General features: G+C 43.5%; 1 protein-coding gene across 4 annotated transcripts in view; it reads right to left on the bottom strand.

Moving 5' to 3' along the window:
• MAP3K15 (mitogen-activated protein kinase kinase kinase 15) overlaps window positions 1-14,916 on the bottom strand; it is an 85,997-nt gene extending 71,081 nt beyond the window's left edge. The window contains exon 1 of one of the 4 annotated variants that reach the window (XM_083850434.1): window positions 14,393-14,916. In XM_083850434.1, the coding sequence (XP_083706560.1) occupies window positions 14,393-14,732 (340 nt within the window). In that variant the 5' untranslated portion in view covers window positions 14,733-14,916. Of the gene's footprint in view, window positions 1-5,945; window positions 7,853-7,874; window positions 14,371-14,392 lie in introns of those variants that run through there. The other 3 variants (XM_083850437.1, XM_083850435.1, XM_083850436.1) reach the window with 3 other exon arrangements.
• Between the last annotated feature and the right edge of the window lie 905 nt (window positions 14,917-15,821).

Genomic DNA, 15,821 nt, shown 5'->3' with positions numbered 1-15,821 from the left:
AAAGCAATCAGTATGCCCGAATCCCTACTCAAAATAGACAGCTATTTACACTTCCCATGTGCTCATTCAGCCCTGATACCCAAATGTACCCAAATGAACACTGACAAAGCAGCACTCAAACATTGTCAAGACATATTTAAATAACCTGCATTTGTTTCCCTTTTCGTTATTCAGACATTAGGCAAACAAAGCTTCCAGAAGTCACTCCTTTCTCTCTTTTTCCCCAAGTTATTATCAGTGATTGAAAAAGGGCTCTAAATCTACATACCCAGGACACTACAAAAATACTCACCCATCACAGACTCTCTGAGAACGAGATACCTGCTCAGTAATTCTGCCTGCTTTTATGCTCCTACTATATTAAAAGCTTTGACATAGATGCTAGGCAGCCATAAAGAGTAAATGTCTCACATCATACATACTTTTAACTATGCCAGCTCACTGAGGATAACGTTCTCTCCTAAATTTCACTGCAAGTTAAAGAGCCTGGTAATTCTGAAGAACCTGTCATTTCATTGCCCTATTTAACAGAGGGAAACAGTGGAGTAAATTAAAAACAGGCTCTTCACACTTGCCTGCTGCACTAGCTGTGTGCCAAGCGTCACATGAGAATATTTCCACTGCAATGTTTACTAGAGCTGAGCTCGCCAGTAGAGAGAGCGTACAGAAAAAACACCCAACCCTGAACCTCACTTGAACCTTGCCTGTAGTTCAAGGGGGGTGGAATAAGAAAGGTGAACTTTATTTAACTTCTCTTACACCTCCGCACTTCCTACGCTGGGTCGTAATAGGCAGTGAAAGGGATTGAAGTATTATTAAAAAACAAAAAACAAAAACAAAACCAGAATCTTTATGGGAGAGTCTGGCCTAAGCGAAAAGAAGAAGAATATGAAATTCAACAAAAGGGCTGTCCCTTCCTCCCCAACTCAGGCAAATCGATTTCTAGGCCAAGGAGGTGTAGATAAGCTCCAACATTTATCCAAACTAAACCACTTAAGAGTCACCCATCATTTACCATTGAATACTTTGGCTGGGGAGCAGAAAAAACCTGCCAAATCTGCACATCTCCAGCAGGTCACACACTGGTCAACAATATACATCAAAAACATTTGAAAAAATCCAATTATGCTGAGCTTCATCTTCTGCCCAAAGTAATCAAAATACAAAGCACGACAACGGAAAGAAGGAAAAAAGATTTTGGTACACTAAAGTTCATGGGTCTGGGTAAAGCTATTGAAAATCTTTTTTTTCCTTTTTTTTTTTTTTTTAGAATGAAAACTTTAGCATATATAGATAAATTAGACTTTCCTACTCTTGATCCTATTTTCTTTTCAAATAATCTTTAAAAAACAAACATCAAGAAACAGCTCCATCACTACCAATGTGTGAGGTATTCAGCCTCATAGCTAGATCACAGATTTCCTCTTTACTGGGATAGCCTCTCAGCCTTTCATTTAGGGACCATGTAAAGTACAATAAGTTATGCATGAATAAATTGTTAATTGAAAACAGGCAGCATTATTAAAGTGGCAAGGCAAATAAAGTTTAGAGAAAACCACAGATTCTTGGTTGGCCAAGAGACTTCCACTCATATACAGAGCTCTTGACTCAATACTCTGGATGTTGGGCAGATGTGGACTCAATCTGCTATTTTTAACTTGCCTGTAAACACTACAAGTGTCACGTGCCAGCCTAAAAGCTGTGGGAACTACTGCAAAAATCCTGATGTACCACCAAATATTGTCACTTCAAAAATGCGCAACATCCATTAAAAAAATGAGAAAACTATTTCCAGGCACTGGGTAGTGATCAATACAATCCGGAATTTCAGCAGAAGCTCTCATTTCCAAAGCAAGTTGCAAACATTATCTACTTTACCTACCCTCTGAATACAGTACATATTATTACTTCCAGCTTGCAGATGGGGAACATTAAGCACGAACCCAGCTTGTTCACTATCACAGCACATCCATTCTACATTTCCCTAGTTTAACTTAGAACATAAGTAAAAATTATAACCCAAAGCTAATCATCATGGGATCTCTATAGAATCAGAGGAATATTAGTACTTCCAAGTTGTGATTCAGCAGACAAACTGAATCACATGAAACTGATTTAATAGCAAGCCTCTAAGCGTGGTCTCTGTCATTTATTAGAGTGTAGAATGGCTCACCTCAAAATATATGTACGCATAAAGTTTTCAGAAGATGACAGCACGGATGCTGACAAGATCTCAGCTTAAAAGAGGGGAAAAAAATACACCATCAAGTATTTAATAAATCCCAAGATACACTGGCTTTTTTTTACTGAAAACTCAATTCCACAACTATTGTTAACTGCCTCTTCAGGGTGATTATAGTTGCAATGTTCTGTGTATTACATGGCTGAATCCACTGCTGAAGTTTTTACTCTGCTGTTGCAATCAACAGGATATGGTTCCAAACAGACTTGAGGAAATCTCTGGTACTTCTTTTTGAAGCACACTTTTCTTCATATTCTGGGGAAAGACTAGTTTCTACAGATTTGGGGTTGATAAGCAAAGAAAATAAAAATGGAATAAAAAATTAAAAAAAGCTGCACCCCGGCTTCACACATCTTCATCCTAGGACTGCTTCTCTGCTTTGTCCCAGTGATCACAGCGTAGCATTGTACAGATAGATGACTGATCAGAACTAAGCAGTACAAAAAAACTAATGCTTGTTGTATTAGCCACTCCAGAAATCAGTTTACAACTTTCACAGCACGGTTCCTATTTGATCCTTCAGACCATCAGGACCATCTTTTTACTGCGTTCTGGTCTGCAGTTGGACAATGAGACTCCCAGGCTATGAAAGGACGTCAACTCACAGAATCATTACGGCTAGAAAAGACCTCCAAGATCATCTGGTCCAACCATACCCCTACCACCAGTATCGCCCACTAAACCATGTCCCTAAAATGCTGCTGAGAGTGGGCATTTGCTGTTTTTTCCTTTGGAATCAGAGTTCAGCTGTGGTTTACTAGCTGGAATTAAGTATTAACTGTGCAAGACGAGATTAAACCAGCATATTTTTCAAAAAATACTTTCAAAGTGTTCAGGAAAGTATGACAACATGGCCATTTTCATGCATAGCAACATATACTCCAGGAGGAGGAAGGGATCTATACCACACATTACAGCACTTGTTTTTTGTGACTCTTCAAAGCTTTATCAGCTTTGATGAGGCACTTGTCAAAGTTAGGGTTGAGTAACTACCATAGATCTGAGGCCCTGCAGAATTACTAAACAGACAGGATAGAATAGCAACTGCCAGCTCTTTCAAGGACTATAAGGTGGAAAATCCAAATTCGGTCATATTGAAGGAAAAGGATCAAGTGTACATAGCAATCGATACCTTGTGAATCATCATGGTGGGAAGTATGCCACAAAGTTTAGAGTGGACAAACTAAATTCTGGATAACCACCTTTAAAATTGTCTAAAATACCAAAAGTTAATGACAGTAACTTGTTATTCTTCTCCGAAGTTGTACTGTATCTTCACAGAGGTGATCGTAATCATAAAACAAGGAATCCAAATAGGCATTAAAGGGAAAAATAAAAATAGACACAAATCAAGCATTCCTATGTGCAGTCTTCACTGCAAGCCACATAATCAAATCAGCTTGTTTTTTAAAAAGTGGTATCAAGACTTACCTAGTTTTGAACAGTAGTTATTAAAATAAGCAAGAGTTTAAGCAACTCTAAAATCTAGTTACAATAGAAACAAAAAATCCAACTCGAACATTTTCAAACTTTCTTTCACTCTGGGTTGGATACTTTCTCCACGACCAGACTCCGTAATTTGCCAGTTAGCTTAAGGACCATGCACAATGTTAGCAGGCAGAGGCACAATGTCTGGCTTTGAGTTGGGTGATCACATCCTTTTCTCACGCTGACAACATAAAGACTGGAGTATGTCAAGCACATGGAAAATACCTGAAACAACCCAGATTTCTACAAAAGGCAGAGACGATGCTGACAAAAGCAGAGAGTTGTTCTATTTCACAGCAGTGCACACACAGAAGCCCTGCTAAGTAAAGAAGCCTAGTACAAAGCAGCAACACCACTGCAAACATTTTTTTTGCAGGAGCTTTTCTCCTGCAAATTTTTATTTCCAGCTAAGATTAAAGCAGCAGAGATGACTGGTCTGCTGCTGTTTGAAAGCAGCTCACACAGAATATAGCACTGTAACTGTTTTCATTCACAAATTCCTACTCCTGTTCCAGCTTGTCACTCTCAGAACAAAGGCAAGATGAACAAGAATTTTCTCCCCCCAACATAAACATGAATTAGAATTTAAAGGAAAAAAAAAACAAAAAACAAAAAAACTTTCTCCAAGTGCTGTGAGTGAAAGGCAGCAAGAGAAGAGTTCATACAGCCAGTCTCAACTCTAAGAAATTATAACAGACAGGTATTTTGCTGCATTAGCCAAACCTTACACTGATTCTGATACTCAATGTCTTCTGAATGAGCTAGCTACTAAGTATTAGTAACAAAATCAAAGTATATAGTATGGCAGGGAATAGCACTATACCAAGTATAAACAAGGTAACTCCCCTCCTATTCTCCCTACAATCAGTTTCATGAATCTACAACTCTGTTTTCAATGTTCTTGGAGGCAACAGAGTTCCAACTCATACAAAGCACCGCTGACGCTAGTAGGAAGATGAAGAATTTTAGGGAAAGCTCATTATCATGTTGATTTACATGTTATTTATTTTTGTATTTATTTATTTTAAACAGAACTAATGCATTTGATTTTACACCTCAAAAGCTTCAGACACTAAGCAAACAGCATCTCTCAAGTTGTTGAGAGGCCAACAACCACCCGTCACGGAGCTATGGCTCTGTGCATGCAGGCAAGTTCTCCTAAATGGAGAAAGAGAAGGACACAAGCAGCAGAGAGTTTAGACATTTCCTCTTACAACTTAATGCAAAAATGAAACAAGAAAGATGATACCCAGGGGAACAGGTTTAAAAAGCACCACAAGATTATTCTATTTACAATTACCCTTTGTTTCTTTCTTTAAACAGATATTTAAGAATGTTTCAAGAGAATGTAAGCCTAACAGCAGTATATACTAGACACAACTATGTGCCCAGATGTTCAGCTACGGTAAACCAAAGTATTTCCCTTAATGCTGGATTCAGCTACAGCACCCCAGCTGAGCAGAAAGCTGGGGGTGTACTCTTTTAGCAGTGCCACTACTGTTTTGGATTTGCGCCTGGCAGCAGAGCCCGCTTCAGTCAATGAAAGGTCACGCTTACCAAGGCTGGGGCCATGCACTTTGGCCATAAGAAAAGCTGGGGTACGTTTTCTTTAAGTTTTGAATCCTATTTGGCTCTGAACTCCAAAGTGTAACAGTTGCACTGACTTAGACCAAAGTTAAAATGCCCAGAAGCTTTACCAGAGAATTCCTGAAAAGTTTCAGCTCTACCATCCTGAACACTACGGCAGAATGATTTACCTCTGTGAGGCTGAATATTATGAAGGATAAAAAAAAGCAAGCATAGTTTATCACAGCAGAGCGATCCAATGCTTCTAAGTGACAGAATTCACATTGCAGCTTTGGGCCCCCCTCCTCACAGACCACAGAGGTGCAGCTTTTGCTCCTGGCCTGTCTCTATGGCAGCCCCGACGTCCCAAGAAAAGGTGAAGGTAGCTGCAGCACCCGAAAGAAAGGCAATAGGTTAGGTGGAATCGTACCATGGGACACGTGTGGCCCACCAGCAGCTGCCAGCTGAACCACCCTGACCTCAGCAGGGACTGCAGCTATGCTGTTTACGGCAAGCCCGTGCCTGGGAGCAGGATAAAACAACAGCTGCCCTCCCTCTTGGCTCAGTCTCAGGCACCCGCACCGCCGTTCAAAGGTAGCTTGAGGATAAAGCAACTCCCATCCACACTGAAAAAGCCAGACGTACCTACCATGTTCACAGATTCCACCTGCAAGCAGTAAACCACCCTGAGGTCTTCCTAAAAGACCCTCTGCCTGTCTCCACTGCCTCACTCCAGCCACATAACATCACTGCAGCGTGAAAGGAGGCAGCAGCTACGCGGAACAAGCGCTGCTGGGGCTGCTCCTCTGCGTGTGCCAAAGCAGCAGCACGCCCCAGGGGTCAACTGGACACAGGTGAGCAGCCAGCAGGAACAGCCACCCAATCTGAACTTGAGGCCGTCCCTGAAACGGAGTGCAGAGGAAGCCAAAAAGCCTGGAGTTCTCACCCCAGTTCTGCACCAACTCCTTGCACGCCAGAAAAGCTTTACCTCAATCTTCTACATCTGCAAAACAGGAACATTAGTTACTTTTTAACTACGGAACACATCCATATTTGTTTAATATCCACGTGTAATTTGATGATAAAACAAAAGTGAGGTATAATTACACTAATAAAAGCAAGACGTGACAGCAGAACGCCTCACGAGCTAACTGTATTTCTATCACCATTTGTCTATTTCATGGAAGAACAAAAAGTAAAGCAACAAAATTAACCCACATAAAGAAACATTGCCTTTAAAAAAAATAAAAATAAAATTTAATTTTGTGAGCTCAGGTCTAATGTGAGCTCAGGTCTTACAGAAACCGTTTGTAAATCTTAAACCTATAAAGAATATGGTACGCACAGCACAGCAGGCCTGAACAAGCATGCAATGAGTTCAAAGGAGAAAAGGGACCAGGCTTGCACATCAGCAACCTCATGTGTACAACCTGGTTGACTCTAGCCAGTCAGTCTCACCTCTTCTCTTCTCACAGCTGCTTTTCAGGTATCTCTGATATCGCTCAGACAACTGGAAATGCAGCAAGGTAGAACCAGAGATCTCCTTGCTTACAATGTTTCATTTTCCCCAAAACATTTAAGCAATATTTAAAAACAAAACAAAAATGTCACCTCTGGTGTTTTCAAGGGCAGTAAGTGTGACAGTAATTTGTCTTCAGATCAAAGGCAGCTCAAGATACATCCAACCATTCATTACCCATTGTAATGGGTGCAAAAGCTTCTGTCTACCTAAATCTATTTAGAAAGAATCATAAAGTGAAAATATTACATGCAGAGTGAATTAAAACAAATTTGTATTACATTCAGGGAGAAGATTCCTTCTCAGCTGACTCAATACCTAGAAATAATCTGATGTGCTCCTAGCTACAAAACTCCATGACACAGGGTTCATAACCAGACTCTGGTTGCAGATAGCTTTCTCAGATTTAAGGTTTAGGATCAGGAGGAGAGAAAGGCAAGCAGAAAAAATGGAAAGCTGTAGGTGACAGTGCATTCATACATGCATACTCTCACCTTGGAACAGAGGAGCCCAGATTTGCATGATTAACACCTGGTTTTTAGAGATGTAAACAATTAAATTCAAAGCTTCATTAAAAGGTAGCAACTCATACTGGGTTTTTATTGCCACTATTCCTTTCCACACGATCAACCACAACTAAAAAAAGATGTTCTCCAAAAGGAGAAGTAATACAACAGACTCTCTCTCCATTAGGGAATCAGGGTATATTCCTTCTTTTTTATTTTTTAATATCTTCTTTATTCTCTGAATGCCGTTCCAATCCTGCATTTGGCCCAGGGCAATAAACCAGGGGAACACTAATGGATTCTATATAACCTATTTATGGTTACTTGTTTGTGTGTTTCTAAACTTGCTCAACCAACTTCAAGGAGTTATTTCATAGAATAGTGGGACCAAAGGGAAGCCTTTCAGGTTACACATTGAAACAGCAACAAGGTTGATACAAAGCCATTCTCCACAAATGTAACCATGCGCCACAGCGCCCAGGATGTGGCACAGCACAGGACCACCTACACTTCATGGATTGTCTCAAGCTCACTCTGGTCTTTTAAAACTCACCTCATGCACTTGAGTATAGAAGGACTGCAATACTCGTATATGACGGTTTTGTTGCCAGAATACTTATTTTGATGGCACAATGCTGTGGAGACACCCAGACTTGCTCTAGATGTGCAGTACCACGCGGAGATAAAATATCTGGTCCTGACAGCTCTGTTGCTGTATTAAAGCAGCACAACACCCAGCCTGGTCAGCCTTAGCCTTTCAGCCACCAGCTGCCTGCTCTGAAGATGGTTTGACTGCTTCTCTTCACGTTTCTGTATCATACAGTATAAGCATCTCCTCAGATTTGAAGAAAATACACACCCAGACATCAGGCCGGTTGCAGGGCAAAAGAAGTGGAAGAAAAACCACCAAGTATTCCTCAATAAAACAGCAACCCCTGCCTGCTAGGGCAGCACTGGATAGCTAACCTTTAACCCCTTCTCTGCTGTTCTCTGTCACACCTGAGGGCAAAGATAAATTGCAGCAGCAAGGTGTGTCAAAGCTCATTTAAGATGTTATTGCCCTCAGCTGTCATCCTCACCTTCCTGTCAGAGATTACAATTCCTGCAGCAGTCAGCAAGAAAGACGTGTGCCTCCAGCTCAGCTACGCTAGTTGCCATGCTGTATATTAGCTTAAACTAGTGATAAATGTTGTGTTGTGTTTTTTTTCCTCAGGCAAACTTCTAGCTTTATTCCTCAGTACTCCAGTCTCTCCCTAGTTTTTCTTCCTTCCAGTTGACTTTCACATTGCTGATTGCTGACTTCAGCGACTGCCATCATCTCAAGACATTGTGGCCAAACGAGCCAAGGAATATTCCAAGCCTCAGAACAGACTGCTGTGTATCCTTCCTGAGGTAAAAGGATGATCAACTACAGAAACAGGATTTCACAGAACCAAAACAGGAACGTGCAAAACTTGTACAACTGTAGAGGGTGCCACTCCTCCACTTAGCGCTGTGGACAAAGACTGTGAGCAATAAGGCTTGATAAAGTTTCAGGTAGACAAGTAAAAGCTACTGTTCTTTCCATCTAACATCACCCTTCCATAGGTACAGGGCAGACATTTAACTCTGACATCGTGTTTTCTTTCTTAGCACATCCGGAACTGAAAGACCCTTTGAGTGATTTAGTCTCTTCATGGACTGACTATATACACAATCTGTAACATCACTAGCAAAGCCACACTCACCCTCTCACCATGCCTCTTCAGCTGTTTATGAACACGCTACAGTGCTTGTAGTTTGATTTTCTGCAAGGGATAATTCTGAATAACTTCAAAAACCCTCTATCAGTTCCTAGGCTTGCTGTTCTTGTGTAAGATTGCTTTTATTTTTTGAAAAAAAAAAAAAAAAGGGGGGTGGGGGGGGGACCAAGCAAAAAAAAAAAAAAAGAAGAGGCTTGGTATCTGTGGCTTTCTGCCTAAAAATAATGCCACTTTCTTCCTAGAGATACATTCAATGTATGCCAGCATCCTGGTTGCTTCTCCTAGGTAGATAACATCGTTCATTTCTGCATAACATACATTACCTTGTTGACAGCTTTTTTCTATAACACAGCCTGAGCAGAGAGCTCATCTTTCTGTTAACAAGCCCTAATTTCACCATTTGTAGGAAGTCTGCTCACAAGAGCTGTAGAACTTATAAATTCCCTTTTGTCGAAGCATCTTAGTAGGTTTTGTGATTTCTGAACATCAGAGTCATTCTGCATTACCTGCTGCTCTGAAATAACTTATATGGCACAAGTCACAAGTGGCATTTCTACTCATGTTAAGATTTCAAATGGTGGAAAGTCAGTAATGAGTACACTCAAGGAGAAAAAGAAAGAGACATCTTCCTCTTATTACAGAAAATAGCTGTTTTTGCAGCACTCTTCTCAGCGGTTTTCTGAAAAATCATCTACGAAGAAGTCCGCCTGCAGACAGGAAAAAGAGGTTCCTGCTGATCTTTCTCTTTGCACTCTGTCCTTAAAGTTTGCTGGTTTTGTCTTCACAAAGGTACCAATTCCAAGAGTCATTATATCATAGATTCATGCTAAATAAAATATACGCGCTTGCCTGGGGGCAGGGGGAGAGTGTCTTACGGCTTCAAGTAAATGGCTACGACCTCAGGCAGAATGGGGAAAATGGGATCATGGATAGCACTTGCGACAGAGACCCTGCCAACACGATTCAGAAGCAGGGGACCTCACAGCTCAGTCTTTAAACATTAGTGGATACATAGCGGTCAAGGTTTCAACTAGCAAACCAAAAGACAGCTACAGGCAAGCATCTTTTACTACTCTCCTAAGAGAGCAAGAGGAACTGCTTCCCAAAGTTCTACCCAGAGCATACAGAAAATAAATATCCATTATACTAGATCCCTTCAGTATGGGAAACATCTACTAGATATCTTACACAAGCATAACATTTCTTCAGATTTTATATTATATATATATATATAAACACAATAATTTCCTAACACGAAGTTCAGCATGAGACTTTAATGATCATCTTTGTTAAGAACTGAACGGATGACAACACTCCCAACCTGACACATATTCTGCAAAAAGAATATGGCAACATTAAATTATATATATGAAAATATAGATTAAAAATGACTGATTTTTCAAGGACTAAAGAAATTGTGGGGGGTAGCTGGTTAAGACTGTTACAAGTAGATGAACAATTGTCAGCTTAAGCATTTTTGGATAATAGCTTGATACATATTCGAAAATGTGAGGCAGGGAGAAAACACCAATAAACAATGCAGAGCAAGAAAACAAGATGAGCATGATAAAATTTTTCAGAAAGCAATGACAGATCATCGTACACCTAGAGAACCAAAAATACAGAGGCAGTACATTAAAATCCATGAAAATGCAAATCCAACATGAAACATGGGTACACTGCTAGCTAATACCAGCAATGTAAATAAAATAAAAAAATTAAATTAAATTAAAAGGGGGGGAAGAAAGAAAAAAATTAAAAAAAAAATCAGGAAAAAAAAGCAAAACAGAAAAGTGAAAAAGTGTAATGGATACTTTTTGTCCCCTTGCAGAATGAAGGAAGAAGATGCAATCATTCCATATGTTAAAAAATCATTCCATATTGTTAAAAGAACAGAAAATTTCCCACTCCCATGCATGATTCTATAACCAATTTATAAACTGGCCCATTTTAGGGCCTGTTCTCTTCAATGGTTCCTAAATGACTAGTACATGTTTTGAGTAAGTCTGCAGGTGACACTGAACTGGGAGGAGCTGATGACTCCCTCAGTGGTGGAGAGGCCTTGCAGAGACATCTTGACAAATCAGAGAGCTGGGCAATCACCAACAGTATGAAATTCAACAAGAGCAAGTGCTGGATTCTGCACCTGGGACAGGGCAACCCTGGCTGTACATAGGAGAGGCTGTAGAGCAGTACCACGGAAAGGGGTCTGCGGATTCTGGTTGACGGCAAGTTGAATATTAGTCAGCAGCGTGCCTTCACAGCCAAAAGGGCCATCCGTACTGAGCATCAGGCGCAGCACGGCTCGCTGGTTGAGGGAAGGGATCGTCCCGTTTTGCTCTGCACCAGCGCAGCCTCACCTCGAGTGCTGTGTGCAGTTTGGGGCACCACAGTATAAGAAGGACATAAAACTATCAGAGTGTCCAAAGGAGGGACACAAAATGGTGAAAGGTCTGGAAGGCAAGATGTATGAGTGGCTGAGGCCCCTGGGTTTGTTCAGCCCCGAGCAGAGCAGGCTGAGGGGAGGCCTCATGGCGGCCTGCAGCTCCCTCACGAGGGGAGCGGAGGGGCAGGCGCTGAGCTCTGCTCTCTGGGGACAGCCACAGGACCCGAGGGAACGGCATGGGGCTGGGACAGGGGAGGGTCAGGCTGGGTGGTAGGAAAAGGGTCTGCACCCAGAGGGTGGTCGGGCACTGGGACGGGCTCCCCAGGGAAGTGGTCTCGGCACCGAGCCTGCTGTAGCTCAAGAAGTGTTTGGACAACGCTCTCAGACACACGGTCAGATTTTTGGGTGGTCCTGTGTGGAGCCAGGCATTGGACTGGAAGATCCTTGGGGTCCCTTCCAACTCAGGATATTCTGTAGTTCTATAACTTTAGAAGTTCTGACTGAGGATTTCTCTGAACATCTATTTTATACATACCATAGGAATAGGGAAATCTCCAAAGGAAGGGGCAGAGGATAGTACAGCCCAACTGTTCATAAATACATAAATAAGTAAATAAAGGTAAAGGCATGAACCAGGGAGCTAAGATCTTCAGTTAAAAAACAGACGGTAACAGCAGCGATGCAAGAGCACAAAAGTTATTCAAAAATGTTGATGCTAGAAGTGGTACTTACTAAAACAACAGAAGAGCAAAACAAATATTGTATTAAAATGATAGTTTATACTTAGCTTTTTTTTTTTTAAGGATATTCACATTTTCAGGGTACATTGTAGTTGATGGCAGTTAATTTGGGATTCTTATCAATGAGCAAATGCTAAACTACTAGTAACATTCTGCATGATTTTCAAAAAAGTATCTACTGACAAAAACCTCTCTGCTTTTTGACAGCTTGCAGGTCTGGTGGACAAAAGTGACTTGTGCTAATACACTTGAGTTTCTCTTAATACAGGTAACAACATTAAAGGATGTTTTGACCAAAATTTTTGCCAAATAAGGGAACACATTGCACAGATTACAAAGTTGTCCCCTTGGCTGATCTCAAAAAGTTGCTACTGGAAAGATATGGTTACAAAGACCATTTTGAACAGTCTCCTTTGGAACAATTATTGGTTGAGGACTATTCAATTAGCTTTTAATAGACATAAAAATTATATAAAATATTTGCTTGCTAAGCCTGGACATAAGAGTGTTGCATTAGTATCCAGTAGCAAGGCAGTTTAGTATTGCAAAGCTACATTAATCACTTATAAAGTAATCTTGGTCCTACAAGATGACTTGAACGCCAAAGAGGTTTGCAAAGTTAGGCCACACTCCCAGACAAGAGACACCTACTTCATAATGCAACTTAAGAAAACTAATAACTGTCTCATAATAAGATCTCAGTGCAAAGCAGAACAAATGTGTGCAAATACATTAATAGGACTATTAGTAGAAACAGAAATATTTTTGCATTGATGAGGCCACCAGTAAGTACAATATTATGCTTACCTTCAGGAGAGTAAGCATACAGTAATCCTGGAGCAATACAAAGAAATTGCTCCTTCATGGTTGTGTACTAAAACACACAAACAGTATATCTGTTATGCACAGAGAACATTTTTCAACTCTGCTAACGGAGATGTAATAGAATCTCCTGATTGGGAAGATGAAGTTAAAAAAAGGAAAAAGAAAACAACAACAACAAAAAAGATGTGAGATTCCTCAATACTTGGGTGACATATCAGGGGATGAAATGGACTCAATGTCATATGAGCATTTCAAGTAAGGCTAAAGTCTTAAGAAGTCTAACATATCTCATGAGCACATCAAAGTTTCATCTCATGTAAGATGGGCATAAACGTGGACTTAACGGTACTTTCCTCTTTGGAGCCTGTGAATTCCCCAGTTTCCTGAGGTCTGCTCATAAAGATATCAGAAAAATCAGTCTGGAATTTCTCCACACATACTCACCTTGATTACTTTTTAAAATACCTATTGACCTAGGGGCTCCCTCTGCTTATTCACAAAGCTCTTGACTCTTTCCTGTAGTGCCCAACCTAACAGGTGTTTTTTTGAGTGGAGAAGGGAGAGGAGGTTTCTTTTGAACCAACAGAGCCCGATCACCAGCTGGAGCCTGGACAGGGTAAGCAACACTGACAAGCTGTCTTCTTCAGGGTGCGCTTCTACACGCCCTTAGAATCACAGAATCATTCAAGTTGGAAAAGACCTTCAAGATCATCTGGTCCAACCATCACCCTACCACCACCGTCACCCACTAAACCATGTCCCTAAGCACCACGTCCAACCTTTCCTTGAACACCCCCAGGGATGGTGACGCCACCACTTCCCTGGGCAACTAACTACAGAACCCAGTTTCACTGTCCAGATCTGGAGTCTGAGCAGTGAACATGAACCATCTGGACATGCCAGCTCAGGGTCTTCTGGCTGGCCTGTCTTCATGCTACGTCCAGCGCTGACGTCTCAGCTCTGAGATCTCAGCCAGACTTAGAGCTGAAAGAGGGTTCTCACCAAATTGCACAAGCAAGAAATTTGCTACTCCTTAAGGCTTGGCTGGCACTGGAGGATCACCAGTCTTACTGGGGTAACACTCTGTAGTGACTGAAGGAGCTAGTGTAAGGAAGAGACGTTTTCTCACACCTCCTGCTCCTTGACCAGGGTACTCCTGAAAACGAGGCTCTTGCTGGATTTAAGAGTATAAAAAGGCACTTTATCACCACAAAGTTGTATTAACCACTTATAAAGTGATCTCAGTCCTGCAAGATGACCACCAAAGAAGCCTGTGAAGGTAGCCCACGTTCCTAGACAAGACAGAAAGGACGCGAGGTTCCCCCCGGGAGCTGTCTCCCTGTCCCCACACGCCTCCCCCCGGCTCCGTCCCTCTCACCCGCGTCGTAGAAGGCGTCCAGCACCGCCGTCTCCCCGAAGTCCAGCTCCCCGAAGTTGACCGTGCCCAGCTGAGCCCCCTCGGCCTCGCAGGCCCTCAGCAGGCACTGCCGAGCCCCGGCCTCGGGGCTCCGCGCCCCGGCGCCCGCCTTGGGCGGCTCGTTGAGCACATACACGGCCCGCAGGCAGCGCGCCCGCGGGGCACCCGCGCCGCCCTCCGCCGCCTCCACACCGCCCGGTGCCGCCGCCGCCGCCTCGGGCGGGCAGGGCGCCGGCAGCTCCGGCTCCGTGCCGGGGTGCCCCGGCTCCGCCGCCGCGCTGCCGCCCGCGGGGCTCTCCATAGCGCCTCCGAGGGCTGAGGGGGGCCGGCGGCTGCCAGCAGGTGCTCAGGCGGGGCCGCGCCTCATGGCGAGCGGTTCCCCGTCGCCCGCTCGCCCTCGGCTGAGGGACAAGCGGGCAGCCCCGGGACGAGCCCGCTCAGTTCCGCGCCCAACGCGGTGCCGAGGGGGAGGCGACACCGTCGGGGCGGCCTCGCCTCGTTTATGGCTTCCCTTCCCCGCCCCTGGCGGGGCACACGACCTCCCCGCACCGCCCGCCGCCACCGCCCTGACCGGCGGGGCTTTGAGCCGTGGCCCCGCTCGGCTTCTCGGGACGGGCTGGCGGCGGCTGCTGCACGGCGGGAGGGCTGCACCCGCCCCGCTGCCCTTCGCCGCCATCAGGAGCCCCCACTCCAGCCGTTATGAGCCCCTGTCAGCCGTTAGGGGCCGGCTCGCCCCGGCCGTCCTCCCAAATAATAAATAAATAAATAAAAGCACACCCCTGCACCGTGTAAAGAATGGTTCCGGGCTTGGGCTGTGGACGGAGGGGCTGAGGGGTGTCGTCGACCCCCACAAACCTAGGGTGCCATCTGCCACTGTCATCCTTGAATCACAGAATCATTAAGGTTGGAAAAGACCTCCAAGATCATCTGGTCCAACCATCCCCCTACCACCAATGTCACCCACTGAACCATGTCCCTGAGCACCATGTCCAACCTTGCCTTGAACAACCCCAGGAACAGTGACTCGACCACTTCCCTGGGAAACCCATTCCAATGCCTGACCAATGTTTCTGAGAAGAAATGTCCCCTAATTGTTTTAGTTGTTGACAAGTAGTGCTCTTTGCTCAACTTTGTTTTAATTGTTGAAGAGTAGGGGCATGACGTTTCCATTTTTCCACTCACCAGGGACATTGCCCGAATGCCAGGACTTTTCAACTATGATGGAGAGAGGCTTGGCAACCCCATCAGCCAGTTCCCTCCAGACCCTGGGATTCATGTCATCGGGTCCCATAGACTTGTACCTGTTTAGATTCTTCAGGTGGTCTCGAACCTGCTCTTCACTTACAGTGGGTGGGACTTTGATACTCCAGCCTCCGTCTATGGCTTCAGG

This window comes from Anser anser, assembly GCF_964211835.1.
Source record: "Anser anser genome assembly, chromosome: 1".
NCBI classification, from domain to species: domain Eukaryota; kingdom Metazoa; phylum Chordata; class Aves; order Anseriformes; family Anatidae; genus Anser; species Anser anser.
This window is presented reverse-complemented; position numbering and strand designations above follow the sequence as displayed.